This window comes from Polypterus senegalus, chromosome 5 (assembly GCF_016835505.1).
Source record: "Polypterus senegalus isolate Bchr_013 chromosome 5, ASM1683550v1, whole genome shotgun sequence".
Lineage (NCBI taxonomy): Eukaryota > Metazoa > Chordata > Cladistia > Polypteriformes > Polypteridae > Polypterus > Polypterus senegalus.
In genome coordinates, this window is record NC_053158.1 from 141,120,023 (window position 1) to 141,147,604 (window position 27,582).

Here is a 27,582-nt window from a genome sequence, read left to right on the forward strand (position 1 = left end):
TTGAGAGTAAAGTTAATGACCAGTTCACTGAGGTTAACAATAAAATGGTTTTACTTAACCAGATGGAAATTAAATGAGATAACACATTTAGCCTTCCTCTCCTGACTAAGTATTCATTCTGTTGGAAGAGCACTAAAACATTTGTGATTTTTTTATTGTAAAAATGTGCAGTCTAAATACAGTATGTGTATCTCCACACAGTAGAAAAGTGAAAGAAGAAATGGCTCTCTGCTGCAAACCTGCCAGCATGGTTATCTTATACTGCAATACAGAACTTAACAGGCTTCTCCTACTGTCATTTGGGACTGCATATTTGTTTAATTTATGCATTTTTAAAATTTATTTAACTTTTTAGCTTGTGTAATAATTCAGTTATCGCGTTACTAGGGTGCATATCAGGACTGTTAAAGTTTGCCTCAAAGACTTGCATTGTGAAGGCTCAGAAATAAATTTAAAAAGAGCACCAAGAAGTATCAGGATGTCTTAAGACCTGAGCAGTAGTAAACAGTGATTTATCAGACACCAACTGTGCGTCAGCAGACAAGGTAAACTTTTAATGACACTTCTTAGTAAAGTTAACAAAGTGATGGAGGAGGTAAATGTACTGAATTTTTTTTTAAACTGTCTGTAGTAAATCCTACAAACTGTTGAACTTCCTTGCTTCTCTCGGGTGGCTTCCAGCTTAAAACTGTTGTGATTTTTGTAGTATCCGTGACTAGTTATGCTAAAGTGGCATATACAGTATTAACTTGTGCACAAACAGCAATAGTGCTATGCTACTGTAAATTCTTATTTCAGACAAATTAAATTTTTTTTTTCTTTTAAAAAGCAATGCTATCCTTTTATTTGTGAGTGGTGCCTATCTGGTGTTGTCTGGTGTCACATCCAGGATTGATTACCGTCTTTCGCCCTGTACAGCCCACAACAGGGTGTGCCTCCCTGTGACAATGAAATTCAATTATGTGAATCTAAACTTATACCTTAAATTTGTAAGACATTATACTTAAACTGCGTTTCATTTACATTTGATGTATCTTAAAATGTATTACATAATTTGATTTCAAAATAACTGATATGCATGTTAAAGATATACAATACATGATTTAAATATATCAAAGTGTAATTTAGAGAGCAAAAGTACAATTAAAAGCATAATAAATGAATTCCCAGATCTCTCAGTACAGATTCCTGTCCATTCTGAAATACTGGAAATGCATCTCAAAAATAATTTCCTTGTTATTTTGAAATATCATAAATGCATTTTAAGATACAATACAATATTGCACAGGAAGTGATTATAGACATCTTAAAGTGCACAAAAGGTAAATATGACATACCAATTTTTCAAATTGTGTTTGAAAACTTAGTCATAACACTCAAAATAAATTTTAGACATCTCAAAATAAAGATGACCTATATACATCTTCTAGTAGGGTGAGTAACAACTTCTTAAGTACGCCAAAATGTTTCTTTTGCTTTGCGTTGTTCTCCCAAAAGATTTACAATATCTGCCTTTCCTTTTCACGACGGTAAAATAACGCAGTTACGAGATAAAGACTTCATTTCCCAGAGGTCATTGCTTTCAATTCCTGTTTTTATCATGTGATATCAATAGGAACAATGGCGGAAGTAGAAGAGCAGGTAGGTAGTTAAACGCTGGATATTTATTATAAGTAGGAGCTTTAAGTCACCACACAAAATTTTAAGGAATGCATATTATAAGTAATCTCCTTTATAAAGTGTTTAAGGCAGATTGTTAGAAAATGATTAATTTCATTTAATAAACAGAACAATGCAAAACGCCTAAGTGGTATCAGTTTTAATATATCATGCTCTTGATTATGAGTTACATTGAAGTAAAATAACTAAATAAATAGAATAATTTTAAATTTTAAAGCTTGAGACAGGAGAATACCAAGTAAACTGAAAGTAACGTTTTAGTAATAACAGAGCTGATTGTCAGTCCGGATTTCCATGTCAGTATTATGCACGTTATACCTTTTCAAAGAATAACTGAAGCTTTTTTTGCATTGTTTTAGTCTTTGTTTAGCGTAGTGAAAATACTAGAGTGTTATTTATTTTATCGTGAAAATACTAGAGTGTTATTTATTTTATCATTATACTGTGATTATTCTATTCTTTGTTCCAAAGATATTTAAATCACGCGAAATGATGCCTTTAATCCTGCTTTTTATGTTAGGGCTGCTTCTTGTATTTCTGTTTAAATATTAATTGACTACAAATACAATTTTTGTTAACGCTAACCTTTTTCTCTGCCCGTTATGGGAGTAAGTATCCTAACCTTTGCATGCAATGAGCTAATAGGAGAAAAAGTCAAGAAGTTTTTCATAAACCTTAAATAAATGTTCTGGGTAAGTCACCCAATAAAGGACATTTGTGTATTTTAAAGAATTTAAGTAAATTAAACTTTCTGTTGTTAATGACACAGGTTTAGAATATAAAGTTTGAAATACATTCATCAATATGCATGAAGAAGAGAGTACTTTTCATAAAATCTGAACACAAAGTTTTTATATGTACACTAGCAGAATCATTGTATTTATGCTGGTTGAAAAAATGGAATTCAGGTTTTTAATAAAAAGGTGAAAATCAAGAAAAAGAACAGACTATATTGATTTTTTTCTTGAGGTATTTGCAATTTAGAACAGGATTTACATACCTGGTTTGCAGGGGTTTCCAGTGGGTTCTCTGATTTACTTCCACTGTTCAAAGATTAGGTGAATTGGCAATGCTAAATTGGCCTGGGTGAGTGTTTGTGTTTTCCCTTGATGGACTGGCACCCTGTCCAGGGTTTGTTCCTGCCTTGCCCCATGTCTTAACTGGGATAGGCTCCAGCCAACACAATCATACTTGACCCTGGTCTGGATTATGTGGGTTAGAACATGACATGACCGACTTTTTTTTTTTTGTTCCCCATTTATCCCAGAATCAGGTTGGCATAAATAAAGGTTAAAGACAATTGATTCTGACTTTTTTAATTGCTTTGACTATACACATATAAAACACTTTTTAATACTTTTGAATTTGTAGTGCTGGATTTAATCATTACTGTCTCCCTATTGAGTCAGTAGAACAGAATCAACACAAAGGTGTAGAGAAGAAAAGAAAAAATATGAATGAGATTAGTCCTAAGAAAGTCAGCTACATAGATTACCCTGTAAGATAAAATACACTGGTGTGCATAGAAATTGTTACGATCACATAACCTTTATCCTTCTAAAATGTGTATTAATTTGACACAAAATTGCTCACCTGAAAAATGTGAAAATAATAAATAGTCATTATTTAAAAAAAAAAAAAAGTATAGATGTTCAGAAATATTCATTTATTAAAGGTATTGATTGTTCTGTAGTTTAGTATCTTATTCATCTTTTCGATGCAAATGTGAATCCCTTCAGTAAACAGCAGAAATTATAGAACAGTATTTTTGAGGGGTACTGTTTGTAAATGTTAACCATTCTGGTTACAGTTTGTTTATTTTTTTATGTAAAATTCATTGCAGTTTTTATACTATGCTGATTGAATCTAAAGGTGCTTTTAAATATAAAACCATTAACATCATTAGATCCTGAAAACAGTTTAGACCGTTTAATTCCTTTTTTTGTTTTGTTATTTAAACTGTCTTATTTAAGTTTCGTTTCTTTTTTCCAGGGACATAGAACAAGTGATGAATCCACAGATGATTCAGAGGTAAGCGGTTTTTATGATCTTATTTATATTTATATTCTGGTGAAACAGCTGATATTTTTTTAAATAAGTCTTGATGTTGTTAGATTTCTTTGTTGAGGAAAAAATGCTACATTAACACAACACCCTTTATCTTAAAATTTTGAAGATTAATGATATATGTAAAGTGATGGATTTATTTCCTTTTAATAAAGTTTCAGATTTCATTAAATGTATTGATTTTTCTTTATTTCTTTAATAAAGCCAATGTTGTCTCTGCCTGCTAACTGTATCTAGTTTTTCTTTTACCTTAGATATCTTTACTTTCTATATGTGGACTGTCATCCTCATGCTTGTTTTGACCTGTTTTCCTACCTGCCAATATATTAGCCAAAAGACAAACTCAGTCATATACTTATGATACTCGCAGAGCAAACGCATTCACAAAATAAAACAACAAAATACACTTTATTGAATAATGTAAACATGTGTAACAGAAAACAAGAAGTTTAAATTCACTCTATTTCAAAAACTTTGCACATTTTTAAATCATACACTGAAAAGCACATTAACCAACAACTAAGATTTAATAAGAGAGTGTAACATTAAACACATAGGGTATATGCAGTAACAGACTACAAGAGCAAATCTCAGGATTCCTTTGCTCTTGGGATTAGGAACAGAAGTATGGTAAGCCAAATTAGTTTCAAATATGTGAAATACAGTGCATTCCTTTAGATGTCAGAAACATATTTCAAGATGCCTGAAAGTAGGTTCCTTTACATTGCAGGATATGTGCAAGACACGTTTAGATATGTGAAATGTGCATTAATGATATTTAAAAACAGTTTAAGGTATCTCAGATGAGCATTCAATAAGGGCGCGCACAAAAAGGTGAGCTTCAAAAGGGCGACCTCAATTGGCGAAAAGGGCGTGGCGAATAAAGGCGTTCGTAGATAATTTAGTTCAAATGGCTAATCTAATAAATTTTCTGTAATAATTTTGTTGCATTTGCCTTTATTCGCTGCGCCCAATTGAGGTCGCCCTTTTGAAGCTCGCCTTTATTTACGCGCCCTTATTGAAGGATACCCTCAGATGGACCCTGTATGCATTTTAAGAAATCTGGAATTTCAAGAGCTACATCTTAAAATCGTATTGTTTAATAATATACTACTTCTTCAAAGGGACTTCCTGTCTGTTTTAGGGTAGTTTGTATTAGAAATATTTCAAAATGTTCCGGAAGTTATTTTAAATTGCATTTCGTACATCTTTAATTGTATTAAGATATCTGAAAGTGATATCTGGATATCTTGAAGTCATTTTATGTCTTTTTAAAGATAACAGGAAATGAATTTGAGATATCTAAAGATGTACAGTATTTAGGTATATTCAACATGAGTCAGTATAAAGATATGTGAAATTCATTCAGAATATTGCAGTTATATTTCAATATATCACAAAATAACATCCAGACCATTTTGAGATATCTCAAATTATTTTATGATACTTCAAAGTATCAGGAAATCCCATTAAAAACATATGGGTAGAGTGGTGGCTCTGAGGCTAAGGATCTGTGCTGGTATCCAGATGACTGCCAGTTTGAATCCCCATTACTGCTAAAAGAGATCCTACTCTGCTGGGCCCTTGAGCAAGGCCCTTAACCTGCAATTGCTTCAGGGTTGCTGTACAATGGCTGACCCCATACTCTGACCCCAAGGGGTGTGCGAAATCTAATTCCTAATATAAGAAATTGTATAAGGCAAAATAAAGAACAAAACATTTTACTGGACTTTAAATAATTTCCTGTGCAAGAAATCTGAAGATAAAGATATTTTAAAATATATTTCAGATATCTGGATGTATTCAAGATTTAATTTTATGTTATCTTGAAATGCAGCTGAGCTATCCAAAAGAACATTTCAGATACTTGCAATAGTCATGTTTTCAGATATCAGTAATTAATCTTAAGATATGGTGTGCTTATAGTTATCTTGAAATGTATTTTGAACTCTCTCTAAATCTCTTAATTTAACTTGGTATTTGTGAGTAAAGCAAACTCAACCAGCAAGCAAATGAAAGTTGGGGTGTTGGTGATATGACATGATAAAAATTGCTGTTCGACAGTGATCCTATTTAAGTAACTTCTTAAATCATTTTTGCTGAATAGCATCAACCTAAAAGCAAAGTTATTTTTAAAGCTTGTATTTTTATGTTAAAGGCTTTGCAATATTTTTCTGTCCACAAGATGGTGTAATGCGCTACAGAATAGGGACAACCCTGTATGTGTTCAGTGCTGTAGGTACCTCACACCCTGCTGTGTACTTCCAAATCCTTTTTTTTTTCCACTTGGGGATCACTCAGTTGTGTTTGTTCTTTGTGCATCCCTATGTTGTATATGCAGTAGTTCATGAAGCATTATGTCTGTTTTAAGCACAGACTTTGTGTATTTTTGTGTGAATGTGTTCTCTTCTAGAACCAGTAATAAAAAAAAAAACTCTAGGTTAAAAGTGGTTTGGTTAAAGAAAAGGTTGTGATTCATGAGGCAATAACCAAACCTGAATGAGAAGGCAGGACCTGGGGAACATTTGTGCAAATACTCACTCAGGGCTAATTTACCTGTATTAGTTTAAATGGCACTTTTACCACTCTCAATATGGTAGATGCGCTGACTTATCGTGTCGACAGGGCAACACAGTGAATGCGGCGTCTATCTATATGTCTATGTTTTCCGTAGCCTGCTACAGGAAGGTACTCTCTTGACAATTGGCATTGGTTTCGCTCCTTGCTATTTTCGTTATACTGCGACGGTGGTTTCCTAAGCCTTTGTTATACTGAATTCCTTTCTCACCGTTTTCTGTTCCTATTCTTACACCGCTGTATGCTATGGCGGGCTTTGGCTAATTTAAATATAAAATTTGAATGGATAAAACACAAAGTGTGCAGAAAACAAAACCTTGGGTTATTTTAATTTTATTTAAAGTGTTTGATTTATTCTTTCATTTTCCTCATCCTTGTTGTTCTAATACAAAGTTGAGGAACTTGGTAATCTGTCCTGGTCACACTTGGTGGAAGACAGGAAACTGCAGTCCCTGGAGTGGAACTCCTATGGTGAATTTACACCTTTGCAATGAATTTGTTAATGAAAAAATATGTGTAGCTACCTTTATATATACACACTAAAAATGCTGCTTTGGACAGAAATTATATAATTTCAGTTACCATAGGATGATTATGTCATGTTAACAGATTACTGGAAAGATTGACTAGTGTGAATAACACATTTTACTTGAATGATAAACAAGATCATTACTATAAAATCAGCTTGTGATGAGGATAGTATGCGGAAATATTAGTGAAGGTAATTACTGGCAACTGTCAGTCCTGGAGTATTAAAGGAAGCAGGAAAAGAAACAGAATTTGGTGAAGTTGAATACCCAACTGTAGTGATGCCCACTGACTTTGATTCCTCAGTGCCTCAGGATGATATGACATAGATTAGAATGTTGGTGGGAGCACAATATTGCGAGAGTTCCCATACTCTCTTGTGTTATATTATTATCTTGTTTAGCTTTATGAAATGGAATAGAATTTGTGGCTATGAGAGAATAATGGTATATACAGTAATGTGACAAGCCTTAAGTTTGCTTTATAACAGACTTTGGACCTCACAGAGATTTATTTTCTCTGGGGGATACCGTGGACTGGAGTTTTTGTCTTTGTTTCCTCCATTTTGAACTTGCCATATCTCAACAATAATAATATCAATGGACATATATTATTGTCATTCATTTAGGCTAATCAGTTTGACATTAATTTGTTTTTCCTGTATTTTATGTATTCAGAACATGTGTTTTGTAAAATTTGCAGTTTATATTTTACCTTTAAATTTGCTACAACAGTCCAGTCCTGTAATCACTAAAGTGCTGTGTATAGAAAATAAATGGAAATTGAAATTTAAGGTTTGGATACATCATCAAGAGCTGAAATGAATATTGTCATAAAAATATTAAGGCTTATTGTTATTTGATAACACTGAGAGTGTAATAAATTTCAATATATGATTTTACTACTTTTTTGTGAATGTAAATAATTAATATGTTTTGTTTTCATAATCAAGGTAAAGGCACAAAAACAAACTGAATGAGTGACGTGAAAGCCTATTTAATGTCTATTTTTTCACATCTTTAAACACTTTACTTTAAACATTTTGAATATTTAAGACATACGGTACTGTTTGTTTACAAGTTAAAGTAATGCTTGATTTTACTTATTTTAATTTTTTTAGGAAGATGAGAGTGAGGAGGAGCCCAAGCTGAAATATGAGCGTTTGGCCAATGGAGTCTCGGAGATACTCCAGAAAGATGCAGCCAGCTGTATGACTGTTCATGATAAGGCATGTTTTTATTCGTTACCTTTGAACATAACTTTTATTGGTTACTTTATGCGGTATCTTTCAGATGTTCTTTGTGTTAATTTTGAAACTGATATGCAGTGTTTACGTTAAATTGGAGGATCCTCTTTTTTTTTGTTTGATTTTTTTCTTTTTACATGCTAGAGAGGTGCATTGCTTAATGCTGTATATGTGCAGCTCGTGCACTTTTCAGTTGGATTTCAAATTATCATTAAAACGGTAGCATTATAACTAAACAAACTACTTACAGTTACATATTACATATCTTCATCCATCCATTTCAGATTCTCCTTCCCGACTAAGGACAAAGTATACTTTTACAGTATGTAGTCAATTAGTATTTTAAAGAACTACAAAAAATAAATAAAGATAAAATGTGCCAAAAGAGATTTCCCCAATTAAGACTGGTGTTGATCACTTTTATTATTTATGAAGCACCCTAGCTGGAGACTGTGTTGTTCAAGAACTACCCTATGCTGAAATATTAATTAGTTGTTCCTCATATTGTTAATTTATTTCTTATTTTCAGTGTTACAAGCTGGATTAAAACTCTTCCAACTGAGCATAATGAAGACAGTGGACTTGTGAAGGCTAATATGATAGAATGTTTAGTAAGCAGTAATGCTCTGTCTGGTTATGTAGGGCTAATAGAGGTTGGGGAATCACAATTAACTTTATTATTCAGGAGGTAGTCACACCCTAATCTTGCACTGTTTGTGACAGATAACCCCCTCCCCACCACACACACACACAACCTACCCCAACTTCACAACAGAGAAAGGATATGACTTCAGAGGATACTAAAGGAACTTGTCATTTTTTTAGATAGAGTACTTTAGTAATCAGCAAATAAGGCAGCCACCAAAGTAGTTGTCCTTGCTTGTTGAATGAAGTACATGGTGTTGTCCCAGGCACGACAGTTACTGTTGCATGGTGTCTGTTTTGAGATTCAGCTTGCCAGATATCAGTCAGCTCGCTTTATACAAAGTACACCACAAAATCACATTCAGTGCAAGCTATTTTCCTCATACTGACTGACTAATAGCAAGGCTACTGACAGTACAGTATGTCAGTTGCTTATAATTTCCCATTATCATTATCCTGTTACTACGGGTGCTGTTTTTTTTTCAGGGCATTCTTTCATGACACTATTTCATTAAGAGTCTGCCATATTAAATGTTGAGAGATCACATCACGTGGCAATGAGGGTGTGCACAGCATCTGACACGTCATGAACACAACACTGCTTGGAAAGTGAGCAATAGAGTAAAAAAGCATAACCAGAACATGTAGTTCAAAGGTGTGAGCACATGTCAAAATCTCTCACAGGCAGGATCTAGTCTCAGTTAGATTTTGATTAGACAATATAAAGTTTTTTTTCTGAGGAAGAATGTATTTTGTCAATTGCAGATATTCATTTCTTACCTGAAACTATCTCTGTGCATCTGCATTCTACGCAGGGATGTATTTTTTATAAAAGTGCTGCTTTGGTTTGGAAATGCTTTCCTTTTTAGTTTTCATATTTTGTAAGAAAGCTTTTCAACAAGATAATGGAGAAGGAAAGTGACCTATGATGATGCCTTTAGCAAAATCTAACTTGCATGTAATGGATGAATTATTTTATGACATATTTACAATATACTGCAATTGTTCAAAATATACAGATATATAGTATACAAATCCCTGAAGGTGTTCATGTCGGCATGTGCCATGTATTGAACAAGGAGTATTTTAAGGAGGAGAAATATATGTCTGGCTTGTAAAGATGTAATTGATTATATAGCACATCCTCCTTCACATTTTGTCACCACTTGATACCAGTTTTTCATTGATTACTGAGCCATTGAAGTTGCAATAGATTTGATACAATTTTTAGTTATCGGCACACAAAGTAGGAATACGAGATATACTTTCCTCTTTTGGTGGCCGATCGTGTAGTTACAGGTTTGCACTTTTGCTTGCAGAATATTTCTGTGCTCGCAGGAACTTTCTTTGGGTGCCCCTTTTTTCCCACCCAACATCACAGAGATCAACAATTTAGTTCAGCTGGACTGATATAAGGGAGTATGAGTGTTTGTGCCGTGCTGTGTTGTATTACAATTATGTATAAGGCTGATTCCTGGCTTGTGTCTTTTGATAACTATGCAGACTGAAGCTTCACATGAAGTAATTATAGAAAAAGAATATTCTGGAAATAGAAGACTGCTTTGACTTCATTAAGCAATTCCAATGCAATGTTTTAAACATTATAATGTTTCCCACCAGAATATACTGTAGATACTCACATATAAGTCGAAAAATTTATGCCTTAAAATTCATTCAAAAAAACAGGGTCAACTTATCCACGGGGCAACACAATTTTCCATAGAATTTGGGTAATGGCACAGTGCACAGTGCTTTTATTTAAAACAGTCAATCAAAATTAGTGTTCAAACTAAACAGTGCAGTGATTCAAAAGAACTCTTCATTAAACAAATAATCCATAAAGCAAACATGGAGGTTTAAAAATCAATAAAATAGAAAAACAATCCTTTAAAAACCCGAGGTTAAAACGTTGCTGGAAGCAGTCTTTAAAATCATTAAGCCCGGTGCCTCTTTTAAACTAGCGCCTCACCTGCTTCTCCCGGTTCGGCTTTACAGCAGGCGAGACACTCTCTCAGCAGCTGTCCTACTCTCACACACACACAGGTCTGGAGTCCTCCCGATCCTGGCTTCGATCTGGCACTACTCCCAGGCCTGAGACTTGGAACCTTGGCATCCAGGACACCCACACCAAGGACTTCACCTCCAAGCCTCGCGACTCCCGCTGCTGTCCTGGCCTTACGCAGACAGTCTTTTCTTCTTTGGTCACTCCCGCTACATGATCGCTCAGCGGGAGCGACTTCTACTTTGACTCCCGGGTGACAGCCTAACACCCAGGCTTCCACACTCTCTCTCTCTCCTGCTTTCTCCAGCCACCTCCGTCTTTCTTTCTCTTCCTTGTTTTTATTTTTTTACTCCGTTTTTCCTTCCTCTGTAACTGGCACGCACTTCTCTATATATGCATAGAGGACATAGAAGCTGCAGCACATTAGCCACAGGAACAATTACGGATGTGGGCAGTCCCTCACCTGTGCACTAGGTGAGAAACGCCCACACCGCAGATCGCCCTGCGGCTCGCTACAGCCACCACGCCCCCTCACTAAGCCACGAGCGCGGTGATTATTTATTTATTTATTTAAAAACTAAAACGGCCTTTTCTAAGAGAGCTGTGGACCCATAACACCACATAAGCCTTTCTTGGAATTTCAAGCATCGGCTGGCTGGTTTACACGGTTTATGAACAGATATGGGCTGTGCCTTCGTCAGCAAACAAAAATCAGGCAGAAGCTGCCGAAAGATCTAGAAGAAAAGGTCAGTTCCTTTCATAAATTTACTATCAAGCAAAGACAAAGGCATGCCTTTGATCTCAGTAACATTGGTAACATGGATGAAACACCAATGACATTTGATATGCCAGGGAATCGAACTATAGCAGGTATTGGTGAGAAGACCGTACTTATTAAGACAATGGGCCATGAAAAAACCCAAGTTTTACCCCTCGACTTATACGTGGGTCATAACAAATTTCGGAATTTTCAGCTTAAAAATACACTCGACTTATCTGTGAGATCAACTAATACGCAAGTATCTACGGTACTTGTTGTCTGCAATTTAGTGAATTAAATATTTTTTATTGAATTAACATTTTTGAAGTCTTGACTTTTTTGCTTTAATAATATAAACCATTGAGTATCGTTTTTGTTCAAAGTTGTAGAATTAGACTAGCATATAATTCTGTTGTATGTCTTTTCAAGATGGAATGATATTTCTTGAGTTTTTCTTGATGTGATTAGTATGCACCGCTTTGTTATGACAACCCAAACCTTGGATCCATTCAATAGTATTTTGAGTTCAATCTGAAAATTCGAAGAAAGCCACCTATGTTCACATTGTGACTGTGTGGGTCCTGCTCCATACTCCCTCTTCCAGTTTAGTAGCCTCTTGAAACTGACACCGTCAATAATGTAACCGAATGAGCTTGGCAAATTGGGATGGTGGAAAGGTGTTAAGTGCTTTTATTAAAACAAAAACCAAAACAAAAGTGTCCAAATAGTGCTGTGCATTAAAATGTTTTAAATAAATAAATAATCCATAAAAGCAGGTGAAAAGTGGAGGTTAAAATCAATAAATATTTCCATTAAAACAAAGTTAAAATCAACAGGCTGGAAGCAGTCCCTTTTTTAAACACCCGGTGCCTTCTCCTTTTAACTGGCGGCGCCCCTGCTTCTCCCATATGGGCCTTGGAACATGGAAGTCACCCTATCAACAGGTACAGCTGACCTTCTACTGGTCTGGTTGCCTTCCATCCCCTGGCTATGTACAATTCACTTGCTGGCCAGAGACTAGGGTTCTCCCAGTGGCCAGGGTGCTTATGCTGGAGCTGAACCTGCCAAGCATCCCTGACTCCTGCTTCCTTCCGCGGCCTTATGTGGCGATCCATCAACCTTCTTAGTCACTCCAGGTCCTTGAAATCGCTCAGCACTTCCAAGTACCTCCTCAAGTGTCAGCCACACACACCTTCCAGTTTCTCCCAGCTGTCTGCTTCTCTGTGGTGGACCTGCACATGCATGTGGCAGATTGACAGGACAACGCCTGACCTGTTGCTGCATCCAAACGGTGCCATCTTTCGCCTTTACGCCTGGTGCAGCTGCATTGTTCTTATGTGTGGGTGGACATTTCTTGCAGGCAGGGCTTCTGTTCTCTTTCTCCGATATAGAACCCTCATCCTCATTTGAGTTCACCTCTGTGATAGCATGTCTTTATTTAAAAACAGCAGTGTCAGATCGGGGGTTTGGAGCGTGAACTTGACTGAGAGAATAAATTTGAATTAAAAAAAAAATAACTTTTACAATTACCATAAATTTACACCGGCTGTTACAGACTCTAATCAAATGTATGTTTTTATTCTATAATAGTAGCAACCTTAGTACCTTAACCTGATTTCTTTTACTACGGTTATATTCTTGAATAAAAACATACTTGTTTTGTTATACTTGTACCTTTTTTGAAAGTGTGTATTTGATATTTGGACTTCAGTCTTCACACATTATATACTTAATGTCTATATTTTGTCAATTATTACTAAAATGTGAAAAATGTTTCTGTTTTAGTTATGTATTCAACAATTCCTGCCCTGTATTTCATCCTACAGTTACACTAAGTATCGTTGTAGACATGGAACACAAATGAAATGTATGTATTCCAAATAATCTATATATATATATATCTACTGTATGCTAATAAAAGGCAAAGCCCTCACTGACTGACTGACTGACTCACTCACTCACTCATCACTAATTCTCCAACTTCCCGTGTAGGTAGAAAGCTGAAATTTGGCAGACTTATTCCTTACAGCTTACTTACAAAAGTTGGGCAGGTTTCATTTCGAAATTCTACGCGTAATGGTCATAACTGGAACCTATTTTTCTCCATATACTGTAATGGACGTTAGCCCGATGGCCGTGGGGGGGGCGGAGCTGCGTGTGACATCATCACGCCTCCCACGTAATCACGTGAACTGACTGTCAACGCAGTGCGTAGAAAACCAGGAAGAGCTCCAAAAAGCGCTGAAGAAAACATGCATTATACAATTGAGAAGGCAGCTAAACAATAAGAAGCGAGCGAATGACATATACAACCATATTAATGAGTGCTGCTACTTCGGAAACAAAGCAAGGTGTAAACCTAAAGTTTAAATTAAGTTCATAGACAGGCTGCCGCTGGCGTTTGTCATGCCCACGGGTAATGCGGGATACAAGTTTAATGAGAGGGCGAGGATATAAGCGAGAGTTTTGATCACTTTGTAACTAAGTTAAAATTGCATGTGAAGGGCTGTGCTTATGCAAATTCCGAGAGACTGTGTTTGTGGGGGATAGACAATTAAGGCGGGTGGAGGAGTCACGTCATCATCTCCCCTCCCATTCACCTCATTTCGCACTGAGCTGAGCTCCTCAGCTAACGCACGCAGTGTTACGGAAGCAACTTTGTGGCGCTGCCACCAAATACTCACAGAAAAATCCACAAGTTAATACACACGCTGTCTCTACAGTTTCTCCACACTGAATCCTCCAGGCACTACTTACAAAAGGTTACATTGACAATCGTGTTACGTTATTTTTAAAATGTTTCCTTTTCTTAGCACAAGCACAGCTGAGAAGCTTCGATGCATGTACTCCATAACTCGTTAAAAAATCACGCATTTAATCACACTTTGCAATACAAGCAAAGGGGAACTTCTGTCAATGCATAATTTCATGGTACACCGATTACATTGATCTGCGCTTCCCGATTCATTTTACCCTCGCACACCCTTGGTTTGAGAAGAAGTATGAAAAAATATGAGGTTAACACAGAAAAACAGATCACCAATTGAAGCTTTATGAATAATCGATTCACCATTAATAATTGTTTTGGTAAAGCCATACTCCGTGTAATCCTCCTTCCATTTTATAATTTTTCTGCCACTAGCCATGATTAAATGAACGGTAAAAAAGTAAGAGCGGCGAGGTGACTTATTCAGGCAGGCAGGCGACAGCTTAATAGCTCGAATTTGGATATAAGTAGGTTCTATTTAGTCGCCAGAAATATCTTTGTTAGGAATGGAAGTTGAATTTAGTCTTTAAATTTCTATGGTAAAGAGAAAGTTATGCAATGATGACTACATTTAACTACAGTCATGTGAAAACATTAGGACACCCTTTGAAAGCATGTGGTTTTTTGTAACATTTTTAATAAATGGTTATTTCATCTCCGTTTCAACAATACAGAGAGATTAAAGTAATCCAACTAAACAAAGAAAACTGAAGAAAAGTCTTTTCAAGATCTTCTGTAAATGTCATTCTACAAAAATGCCTATTCTAACTGAGGAAAAGATAGGACACCCTTGCCCCTAATAGCGAGTGTTACCTCCTTTGGCTGAAATAACTGCAGTGAGACGGTTCTTGTAGCCATCTACCAGTCTTCGACATCGGTCTGAGGAAATTTTACCCCACTCCTCAATGCAGAACTTTTTCAGCTGTGAGATGTTTGAGGGGTTTCTTGCACGTACAGCCCTTTTCAAGTCACCCCACAGCATCTCAATGGGATTCAAATCTGGACTTTGACTTGGCCATTCCAGGACTCTCCATTTCTTCTTTTCAGCCAATCTTTGGTTGATTTACTAGTATGTTTTGGGTCATTGTCATGTTGCATGGTCCAGTTCCGCTTCAGCTTTAATTTTCTAACTGATGGTCTCACATGTTCTTCAAGCACCTTCTGATACACAGTAGAATTCATCGTGGATTCTATGATGGTGAGCTGACCAGGTCCTGCTGCAGCAAAGCAGCCCCAAACCATGACACTTCCACCTCCATGCTTCACAGTTGGTATGAGGTTCTTTTCTTGGAATGCTGTGTTTGGTTTACGCCAAACATGTCCTCTGCTGTTGTGTCCAAATAATTCAATTTTGGACTCATCTGTCCAAAGAACATTATTCCAGAAGTCCTGGTCTTTGTCAACTTTATCTCTGGCAAATGTCAGTCTGGCCTCGATGTTTCTCTTGGAAAGCAAAGGTTTCCTCCTTGCACACCTCCCATGCAAGTTAAACTTGTACAGTCTCTTTCTGATTGTAGAGGCATGTACTTCTACATCAACAGTAGCCAGAGCCTGCTGTAGTTCTCGAGATGACACTTTAGGGTTTTTGGAGACCTCTTTTAGCATCTTGCGGTCTGCTCTTGGGGTGAACTTGCTGGGCGACCAGTCCTGGGCATGTTGGCAGTTGTTTTGAAAGCCCTCCACTTGTAGACTATCTTCAGGACAGTGGAATGGCTGATTTCAAAATCTTTTGAGATCTTTTTAAATCCCTTCCCAGACTCATAGGCTGCTACAATCTTTTTTCTGAAGTCCTCTGACAGCTCTTTTGTTCTCACCATGGTGCTCACTCTCACTTCAACAGTCAGTAGCACACCAAACTAAATGTCTGAGGTTTAAATAGGGCAAGCCTCATTCAACATGCAGAGTAACGATCTACTAATTATGTGCACCTGGTGTGATATACCTGTGTGAGATCTGAGCCAATTTAAGAGGGAATACATGTGAGGGTGTCCTATCTTTTTCCTCAGTTAGAATAGGCATTTTTGTACAATGACATTTACAGAAGATCTTGAAAAGACTTTTCTTCAGTTTTCTTTGTTTAGTTGGATTACTTTAATCTCTCTGTATTGTTGAAACGGAGATGAAATAACCATTTATTAAAAATGTTACAAAAAACCACATGCTTTCAAAGGGTGTCCTAATGTTTTCACATGACTGTATATAAAGTCAAAACTTGAATATATAAAGTCATTCCCAAATATGTAAAGTCAACACCTGAGTATATAAAGACAGTGTTGGAATATTTCGGAATATATAAAGTAAGCGCTGCAATATATAAAGTCAAAACATCAGTATATAAAGTAAGCGCTGGAATATCCATCCATTTCCCAACCCGTTGAATCCGACCACAGGGTCACGGGGGTCTGCTGGAGCCAATCCCAGCCAACACTGGGCACAAGGCAGGAACCAATCCTGGGCAGGGCACATGCATCATTTTCAAAACATTAACATGTTTTTTTTATTTATTTTTCTGAATACGTTTTTGTTCACTTAGTTCAGTTCAGAGTCGTTTCAATCAATAGATTTTGCGTTTGACTTTATATATTCAGGAATGAGTTTATATACTCCAATGTTGACTTTATATAATCAGGAATGACTTTATATATACTGACACTGCCTTTATATATTCAAGTTTTGACTTTATATATTCAGGAATGACTTTATATATTCAAGTTTTGACTTTATATATTCTGATGCCGACTTTATATATTCACAAAATCAATTTATTTGCCTGTTTGGCACCCCACAGTATATATATATATGCCAGCAACACTCATGACAATGACAAAACAATTACATTGTCAATCATGTTACGTTATTATTAAAATGTTTCCTTTTCTTTTTACTTCTCCGCTGCCAAGAGTGAGTATTTTGCTATATATAGATATAGATATATATATAGATATATAGATATATATTTATGTATATATATAGATATATATATAGATATACTGTATATAGATATATTGATATATAGATATGAGAACAACACTCATATCAATGACAAAACAATTACATTAACAATCATGTTACGTTACAGTCAACCCTCGTTTATCGCGGTTAATCCGTTCCAGACTCTGCCGCGATAAATGAATTTCCGCGAAGTAGAAACCATATGTTTGTATGGTTATTTTTATATATTTTAAGCCCTTATAAATTCTCCCACACTGTTAACATTATTAGAGCCCTCTAGACATGAAATAACACCCTTTAGTCAAACGTTTAAACTGTGCTTCATTACAAGACAGAGATGGCAGTTCTTTCTCACAATTAAAAGAATGCAAACATATCTTCTCTTCAAAGGAGCATCGTGAAGAGCAGATAATGTCAGAGAGAGAGAGCTCGCTAAGAAAAGCAAACAATCAAAAAATCAATACATAAAGCGGCATTTTGTAGAGGAGCGTCCTATCTTCTAGGCAAACAGCCACTGTGTAAACAGCCCCCTCTGCTCACACCCCCTCCGTCAGGTAGAGAGAGAGTGAGAAGCAAAGAAAACAAGCGCCACGCGGGAAGCATATCTTATAGCACTGAGGAGTTTTAGTTAATATGTAATACATGCTCTGATTGGGTAGCTTCTAAGCCATCCGCCAATAGCGTCCCTTGTATGAAATCAACTGGGCAATCAAACTGAGGAAGCATGTAACCTAAATTAAAAGACCCATTGTCCGCAGAAAGCGGCGAACCAGCAAAAATCTGTGATATATATTTAGATGTGCTTACATTTAAAATCCAGCGATAGAGTGAAGCCGCGAAAGTCGAAGCTTGATATAGCGAGGGATTACTGTATTTTAAAAATTTTTCCTTTTCTTTTTCATAACTTCTTTAACACACTACTTCTCCTCTGCGAAGCACGGGTATTTTGCTAGTAAATATATATATATATTGTGGAAGTCGACCCGGACACAGACAGGCAGACACGTTCATGTCACCCACAAACACGTTTATTTACAATATTTACAAAATATATGGTCACTAAGACCCACAGTCCACAAGTGCACAAACCCCAAAGTCACAGTCCTGGCCACAATGCCTTTCTTCGGGCCGCCTCCACTCTCCTCTCTTGCCTCGTCCTCCTTCCACCCGACTCTAGCGCTGAATGAATGGAGACGGCCCCTTTTATATGGTTCCCGGATGAGCACCAGGTGTTCCCGGCATTCCTCCTCTGGCCACGCCCCAGCGTGGCGGAAGTGCCGGCTGTCCTCCCGGCTGCTCTCCGGGCGCCGTCCTAAATCTTCCCCCTAGCACTTCCTGGTGTGGCGGAAGTGCTGGGGTAACAGGTCCCCAAGGCATTGGGGTGCCTCCTGGCGGTGACCACGTGCCCCTACAGGGTGGAGCTTCCATGCCCTGTACCCGTGGCCCCCAGAGCAACCCGGAAGGCAACCCCCACGTGATCCAGGGTGGGCACAGACCCACATCCGGTCCCTCATGACGTCCCGGCCGGGTCATGGCCCCTGGCATCCCTGACAATATATATATATAATTCACTAACCCTCCTCCCGCGTCCACCCTCGCTCTCGAGGCATACACACTGCCTGCTCATGTGCCCGCACGCAACATCTCACCAAACACCGCCTCAGTCACTTTCGTCTCTGCTACAGTCCACATGCACCTCTGAGCCATGTTGACTTTTCATTGTTCTTTTCGGTTCCGACTGCTTTTCTCTATACTAAGTTGACCATGGGATAGGGATACGCCTGTCAACTCTAACCCTCCTCCCGCGTCATGGGATACGCACGACAGAGCCCCGCCTGCCAAGTCTAACCCTCCTCCCGCTTCCACCCTTGCAAACTGTTTTACACGCTGCATACAGCGACTCTCATCCGCGACAAACATGCTTCTTCTTAGATGGTCCTGCAGAAATAGGGAAAACCTTTGTCTACAAAAACCTGATTCATACCATATTAAGAGCATAGTGTTTTTGTTGGCTTGCCCGCCCACCTGACTGTTATCAGCATTCACCGCAATGTACTGGAGTGTAAATCTATCACAGCTGCTACCTCACAAACTGTCCTTATTCCCCGGATTTCCCTGACCCCATCAGATTCACATTTGCCTTTTACTTTTATACGCAATTTCCTGACCCCATCAGATTCAAATTTGCCTTTTACTTTTACACGCAGACAATTTCCTGTTAGATTAGCCTTTCCAATGACAATTAATAAGGCACAGGGCCAAACTTTCAAAAAGATATGCCTGTATCTGCCAAAACCAGTTTTCAGTCACGGACAATTGTATGTTGCTCTCTCTAGAGTTCTATCTTTTCATTCACTCACAGTCGTATCCTCAAACCCACCTCATTTGAACAACTGTGTCTTTCAGGAAGTGTTCACCCATCAATAAATAATTATGCAGCGTATGCAACACCGTGGGTTGGCTAGTGATATATTATTTACCTTCTACAATTCCGGGCACCTCACAGCCAGATAAACCAGACTTGAGCTCTTTGAGTTGAGCTGTGTTTGTCGGGGGTGGGATAGCACGCTGCTTGCTGCTTGTGCTGATCGACACATTGACAACACAAAAGCCACTAAGGTGCAAAGGAATTTAAGGTGGGCCGGGATTACAAATTTTTTTTTGTATGCTTCAGGGATTAGAATTTGTGTTAATGCTGCGTAAGTTATGACTTAACAGACGTAATACCTATGTATTGCTACAGTATATTCTTGATTTTAAAAAAAGTACAGATCATTGAGCAGAGTTTTTTTAGTGAGCATAAAACGTTAAACTCATATTCCAACAAGACATCTATTCGATTGATATACTGTACTGTAGCCAAACGAGTGCAGTAGTGACTTCAGGAGAAAGAGCCTTTGAATGGTGTGGCCTACAGGGGGTCCACAGCTCCCCAAATCTGACACAGACAGATGCAGGAGACAAGTTCAACGCACACATTTTTACATTTTTATTCTTGTGGGAAGCACTCGCCCTCATTTCCCACCTGCTCAGCACAGTTCGCAAGCAAAAATGGGCACAATAGACAGCACTTTCTTTATTTCCTTGTTTTTTTTCCTACCTTCCACCTCCAGTCCTCCTGGCAAGCTTTGTTTCCCTTTCTCCCGACTTGTGGTTCCTGAATTAAGTGAGGTGGATCATTTTATAGAGGTGTAGATAGAAGTGCTCCAGGTGTGGCGAAAGTGCTACAATAAAGGGCTCCGCATTTCCTACAGCATACCCTGGCTGCACCCACTGACTTATATGACCGACATTATGAAATACCAGAAATTATTTGGTAAAATTGAGCCCCGACTTAAACGCAAGTATATACGGTAGTTATCTCAGCAGTAAATTATTTCCTTGTGAATTATGAAATTAAAATAAACACAAAAATACATAAAATAAAATTTAACCAGAATATCTTTTCTAAACAACTTTCTGATCGATTTGTTGGTAGAGTGCACATAAATCTCCACATATAAGTGCTACATTTATAGGCAGATACTTCAGGTACAGACTTTTGAAGTGATGATGAATTCAGGGCATCTTGATGTAAAACAGTTGTTTTGTGAAGTAATTCTGGCCAGCTTTTTCTTGCACACATAGCCGACATAGTCACTATTATGAGCATACTTTTTGCTTGCCTTGCGAAACCTGTTTCCCATACACATATATAAAATTGAAACTTTGTGTGTAATCTCTACTCACTATTTATCTTAAAAAAAACAGTACTTGCTGGAGCACACCCTCTTAACTTTGACTTGGAAAACATCAGTTTTCATTTCAAGGCACACAATGATTTATAACAACAACAACAACGTTTATTTATGTAGCACATAGTCATACAAAAAGTAGCTCAAAGTGCTTTACATAATGAAGAAAAGAAAAATAAAAGACAAAATAAGAAATTAAAATAAGACAACATTAGTTAACATAGAAAAGGATTAAGGTCCGATGGCCAGGGTGGACAGAAAAAACAAAAAAAACTCCAGACGGCTGGAGAAAAAAATAAAATCTGCAGGGGTTCCAGGCCATTTGAACGCCCAGTTCCCTCTGGGCATTCTACCTAACATAAATGAAATAGTCCTCTTTGTAGTTAGGGTTTTCACGGAGTCACTTGATGTTGATGGTCATGCAGACTTCTGCCTCTTAATCCATCATTGTTGGAACATCACGGTGCTTTGAGTAGATGAAGGACACCGGAAAAGGAAACAGAAGAGACAGTAGGGGTTAGTACAGATTTTAGAGCCACCATGAATAGTTATTATATTGAGTTGGATATACAGAGTATCAGAATTTTGATTACAGTGAAGTTATGAGAAGGCCATGTTAAAGTATTATGCTCATATGCTCATAAAGTAGTATGCTCATATTATGTGAATTGAGACAACAAATTAATACATAAATAATATTACATTTCTTTATTTCGTCCAAAATATTCCTAACATACACTACCAATTAGGAAACCTCAGTTTTTCCAGGTTTTTTTTTCCCAAATTTAATTGGCTGAAATACATTGAATGGCCTTAAAAAAGGTAAGCAGTAAAGTGCCAGAGGTTTTAATTTAAAGTTTAGGTTAGCAAAATCTGAAAAAAGGAAATTTCAGAATATTATAAATGGACATTCTTCTGGGATCAAGTAGTAGTTTACTACATATGTTCTGCAGTAGTTAAAGTAAATTAAGCCTTACAAGTTGAAGCAAACAATTTGCACAGGTGTCCCAACTTCCTGTGATTACTTAAAAAACCCAGTGTCTTTCTTAAAGCAAAGTTGAAACAGATAGCGTTACTACACCCTCTGAAGTACTACTTAGACAATATTACACTATAAAAAGTTGTAAATTGCATTGATAATGCCAAGGAAATGGCAATTAACAAATGAAATGAGACAGAACATTATTAGCTATAGAAGTGCAGGCCTTTCACTTTGAGAAATTACAAAAGAATCATAATATCAGTGAGCACTGTATCCTACACTGTCCAACCACAATTGAAAACTGAGATCTGGCAGACCCATGGTTGCAACCCATTCAGATAGCAAGTTTCTGAAGGTTGCCATCTTGCTTGATTAGCACCTCACACCACAACAGCTTCAAGCTCAGCTTAACAGTGGTCGAGAAAAGCAATTCTCAGGTTCTACTGTGAAGAGGAGACTTTATGCTGCAGTTTTGACAGAGTGAGTGGCAGTAAGAAAGCCACTCCTTAATGGACAAAGTAGGGCCTTGAAATACCGGATGTGAACTACTGCAGAGTGGAAGAAAGTCTTATAGACTGATGAATCAAAGTTTGAAATTTTTGATTCATCACGCAGGGTGTTTGTATGCCGCCGAGCTGGTGAAAGGATTGTTCCTCGGTGCGTAACACCAACTGTCAAACATGGTGGAGGAAGTGTGATGACTTTTTTTTTTTGCTATTGTTTATTTGTTCTATGTCTTGATTTCATGAAACATTAAGACATTAAACTGCTTGCATTTCTATAAAAACTGAAAAAAATTAAGGTGTTCTGAAACATTTTACCTGTAGTGTAAGTAAATAGTTGAGCGAGGTGTGTTACAAGTAAACAAAAAATGGGTTTATTAGTGACTAGAAATGCTGGAGTGCCTCAAAGTGAGATTTGCAAATGGCTATAACATACTTTGACATACATAAAATCTTACTTTTGCATATTAAATGTAATTTTCATACATACTGGAGAGCTTGTAAGTGTGGAGACCGTCGCTCCTCATGACTCCAAAGCTGAGTTAAGAAGTTTTAGATAAACATTTTAGCACATCCTTATGGAACTGTCCTGAACGTAGAACAAATGGATACCAAACCAAGTAAGTGCTCATGTCTCATGATAGCTTTTGGCTTTAGGACTCAATAGTAGTTAAAAATTGAGGAAAAAAACCCAAGTCAGCACAACAATTACCTGTCATCTCCATTCATGCCAAATTAAACAGGTTCTCAAATTTCAGGATGTTAGGGGAGTGGCTTTTTTCTTTATATTATATGAAAGTAGAATTAAGGTATTTTTCATCTGTACCTCTTTCTCTTTCTTCACATAGAGAACTTCTTCCTTTAGCTGTATCTTTGCTGTATCATTATTTATTTAGCTGTGGTTGTTGACTGACATTTAAACTGTACCAGGTGTTTACCTAATGAATGGAAATTTCTTTAATGCTCAGAATACTTGGGTGCTGTACCATGTTAGCCATTATGAATGTAGTGAGAAGTCAAGCAAATTGATCGTACATCTTGCCTAAAGAAGGGCCCTGAGTTGCCTTGAAATCCTGAATATTGTAATCTTTTTAGTTAGCCAATAAAAGGTGTCACTTTGCTTGACTTCTCACCACATTCTATGCTCAGAGAAATTATATAAAACAGCTTCTTGCAATATGCTTTGCTAGGTGTTTTCCGTTCCTGGTCAGTAACAATAGAAAAGCCAACTGCTCCTATAAAAGTGATATGTTGTATTATTCAATTCAAGTGTATTTTGAAGTTTTAGACCAGAATTAAAAGTAAACCAATGTGTAATTTGTGATGGACAGCCAGGACTCTTACCCAGCCAGGACACCTTCATTATGGAAGGACCAGGGGAAGGAGCTTGCACAGGGGGAATACCTCCCCTGGAATGACAGAGGGCAGCCCCCCTGGTTTGCTATGGTGCCACAGGTTTGGAGCATGGAAGCTCAGCCCTTATGGAGCCCGTGACCACTGCCATGGGGCACATGGGGAGGTTTAAAGGCAGTCAGACTACTATAAATATTTTGGGGGTTTGATGTGTGAGTTTCTGTGCATTTCTCAACACAGAAATGGATTGGCACCTGTCGGTTTGTCAAATAAAAAAAGAAGAAACCTGAATATGAATTCACTAAACAAGACAGGTCAGTTTCCTGACTTTCTGTATTATTAGTGCACAAAATATACTTCAGCCTCTTTTTAACCTTCAATTTAACAAAGCTTAGTCTTCGGATGGTATTAGTTTTATACCAGGGTTTGGGGTAATGTAATTATTACCGTAGGACCTCTGTAATTTTAGTCCCGTCTGAATCACTTATGTCAGAAACTTTTCACAGAATGAGCGTTCACGTCTCAGTAGAAATTACAGAGAATTTGATCTTGTATCAAAAAGTCCATAAAAATAACCCCAGGTTGAAAAAGTCCTGTGTGAATTGACTTGTCAGTAAATCTGTAATTTGAGCAATTCGAATGGGACTAAAATTACAGAGGTTCTACTGTAAAAATTACTTTACCCAGTGCCTAAATTGGGGGAAAAATACTTTCCTTGTGCTTTTTGTGTGTTCTAAATAATTGGAAGTTTGGTGGTCGGGGTGTTTTATCCCCTTAGAGGCACTCTGATAGATATACAATTTATATAGAAAAGCGAGTGGGTGCATAGCTGTCCCCCTTGGTGGTGCAAACTGTCATATTGACCTTATCAATAGGAGCTGTTAATATGGTCTGAACTGACCATATGCATACATTGCCTGCAGTGAACAGGGAAATGCTGGTGTATAATACCAATGTGTCACTTCTACCCTATTTCAAGCACTGACTTTACGTAACTTCCTGGTGTAAAAACTAATCCTGTCCGAACAGAGCTTAAAAATTACAGAGGTCCACCTCAATGCGTAGTGTTGGCTTTAAGGCTGGTTCGAATCCCGTAAATGCCAAAAGTGACTCTACTTCGTTAGGCCCTTGAGCAAGGCCCTTAATCTGTAATTGCTCCGTCCTGGGTATGACATTAATTTTCATCCAGGAAAACCTGAGAGTTGGTGGCAGAATTGGCACTCCAGCCACCATAAAAAATCTCACATTGGTTCCATTCCATCTGAACTTGTGTGGTGCTGAGGTGTCATCCATTGCATCGTTGCACTCAGGCCCTAACCTGAGTTGGTTTGTCATGTGGTGGGTACGGTAATGCGCTGTATCAGTGCGTGCTCCTAACCTTTATGGTAATGATTACATTATGCCACCTCATGGTGTACAACTAATACTGTCAGGCAGTTCAAATTATAAAGGTAAATTTAAGCAAAGGCTGCATAAGCACTGTGCCCTTGACTCTTGCTGCACACTAGTGACTTCTCTGAACAGCCTATTGTCGTATTCTGCAGCTGTGCATTTCGGTGAAGTAAAATGGCAACAGGAAGTGACATCCTATGCATATGACCTTAACAAAATGTCAATAGTGGAAAAACTATATTTGGCATGATTACAAAATTGTGATTAAAAAATTATGTTGACTATTCTTGCAAAAAGTAATAGTGTTACCAAAAAAATTTGTGTGCTAACATTTTTGAATTTGCATGAATTACTAACTTTGTGTGAGATGCGTGCAATCCCATGACAAATTTCAGTCCCTGGTATACAGTACCCTCCATAATGTTTAGGACAATAACACGTTTTTCTTTGATTTAGGACTCTGTTCCAGTTTAAAATTACAAATCAAACAATTTATATGTGATTAAAGTGCACATTGCTGACTTTAATTTAAGGATATTTGCATACATTTTTGTCATACCATGTAGAAATGACAACACTTTTTATACATGGCCCCTCCATTTGTGCATGCGTGTAACTGACTAACCATGTATTTAGGCCAACTGTAGTTACAGAAAGAAAAAAACAATGGTGTAGAAAAATGACATTTACCAAATTTATTTGAAAAGAACATTTTTTTACTAATGAAAACAAGACACAATACCAAATGCCTTATTCTAGAAATGAGACAAAATCTATAAAATATCCAATAGTTTTAGTGTACCTGGAGTAATGAGGAAATTAGCACTACATAAAGCAAGCCTCTATACTTATATATTTGACAGTCAAGTATTGCCTCTTGAATGAGATTTTTTTTTTTTGTGTACAATGAAATTTGAATGGTTGAATAGTCATATTTGATTTGACAGTCCTATATATATTTGCGGCTTGGAATTCTGGCTGTATTGAGAAAATTTTATTTTAAAGCTGCTGGAAATGGAGGACTAGCAGCATCTTACAGAGGATATTTGGGGACATGATAACGAGAGGATATTATAAACCCTGCCAAGCAGAAATGGTATTGTTGGTAATTTTTAGAAACAATGTGGGAAAACTGAAGCAATAAGGATCGTTTTTAATCAAATTAGATTGGGGAAAATAAAATAAAAGCAAACAATAGGAATTCTATGCACATAATTGGTGTCTGTTTTTCTTTGGCATGTTAAAGTAGCAGCAACAGGAGTGTCTCATTTGTTTATAATTAGTAGTATTTTAGAAAAATGTAAAATAAAAATGTTTTGAGCCAAGGTTTCTTGAGTATGTTTGCAAAGTGAATATGTAAAAAAACTGAAACCAATTTCATAAATGCAATCTCTGAACAGATGCAACAAAGTCAAAAAGAAATAGACTGAGGTAAAAATCTGGATATTGAAGTAGTTGTGGGGCATAAGATTGATTTAAAGATTTGAAAATATACTCTAAACAGTGCAGGACAATTTCAAATCTAAAATGAGAAGTTGCGTGAAAACATACATTTACTGAGTAAAGTGGTATTTACAGCGGAGGGGCAGATAGAAATGAATCATGTTTTCTGAGACATTTCAGAGGTAAAATAGGCAGGATGAAAGAATCGAGTGGCTTTGATGATGATAGGCTAGTGGGTGTCAGGAGATGCAACTCTGTTAGGGTTTTTTATTCATGACTGTGTTACTGGTGTATCAGCCACCACCTAGGAAAAATTCTAGCAAGAAGCTAGATAAGACGATAAAACTGTTGACGAAAGACGCCAATGGAGGCTGACAGAACTTGTAGAGCACAGGCTGCAATCAATAAAGTAACAACTAATTGCAAGAATGGTTTTGAAAAAGCCATATCAGAATGCACAATCCATCATAACTACTCTTAGGTGGGCTATGGCGGTTGTCAGATGAATGCAATACTCTGAGGCAACAGAGTTCTCCACCTGTCAGCTAATAACAGAAGAAAAACCAAAATGTCATTGCATTACGACATCTGTCATTATATTTGGCCAATGGAGGAGCTGAAGACCATTGATTTCAGGTGATTCACAGTTCCTTTGTTGATTCATTATGAATAGAAGTTTTGTAGAAGCCCTATAAATCAATGAATACATCCTTAAATGTTTTGGGATGTTTACATCATGATAAGGGATATGATTGTGATGAACACTTTGGGCTCTTTGATATGACTAAAGCCACAAATAAATATTAAAGGATAAAAAAAAGCATTGTCATTCATTTGCATCCCTTCATGGAACGAGTGTACCCATCTACAAAGTTTTTTTTGAGTAGGGTAATGCACCTGGAATCATTATAGAATTTTGCATGAAATATTACATAACATTCATTATTCCAT

At 37.2% G+C, this 27,582-nt stretch overlaps 1 protein-coding gene across 1 annotated transcript in view; it reads left to right on the forward strand.

Annotated features, from left to right (window-relative positions):
• The first annotated feature begins 1,596 nt into the window (after positions 1-1,596).
• Positions 1,597-27,582, forward strand: part of vps41 (VPS41 subunit of HOPS complex) — a 145,355-nt gene continuing 119,369 nt past the window's right edge. Inside the window, exons 1-3 of the mRNA XM_039753407.1 lie at positions 1,597-1,641; positions 3,673-3,711; positions 7,973-8,080. Coding sequence (XP_039609341.1) covers positions 1,621-1,641; positions 3,673-3,711; positions 7,973-8,080 — 168 coding nt within the window. The 5' untranslated portion in view covers positions 1,597-1,620. The remainder of the gene's footprint in view (positions 1,642-3,672; positions 3,712-7,972; positions 8,081-27,582) is intronic.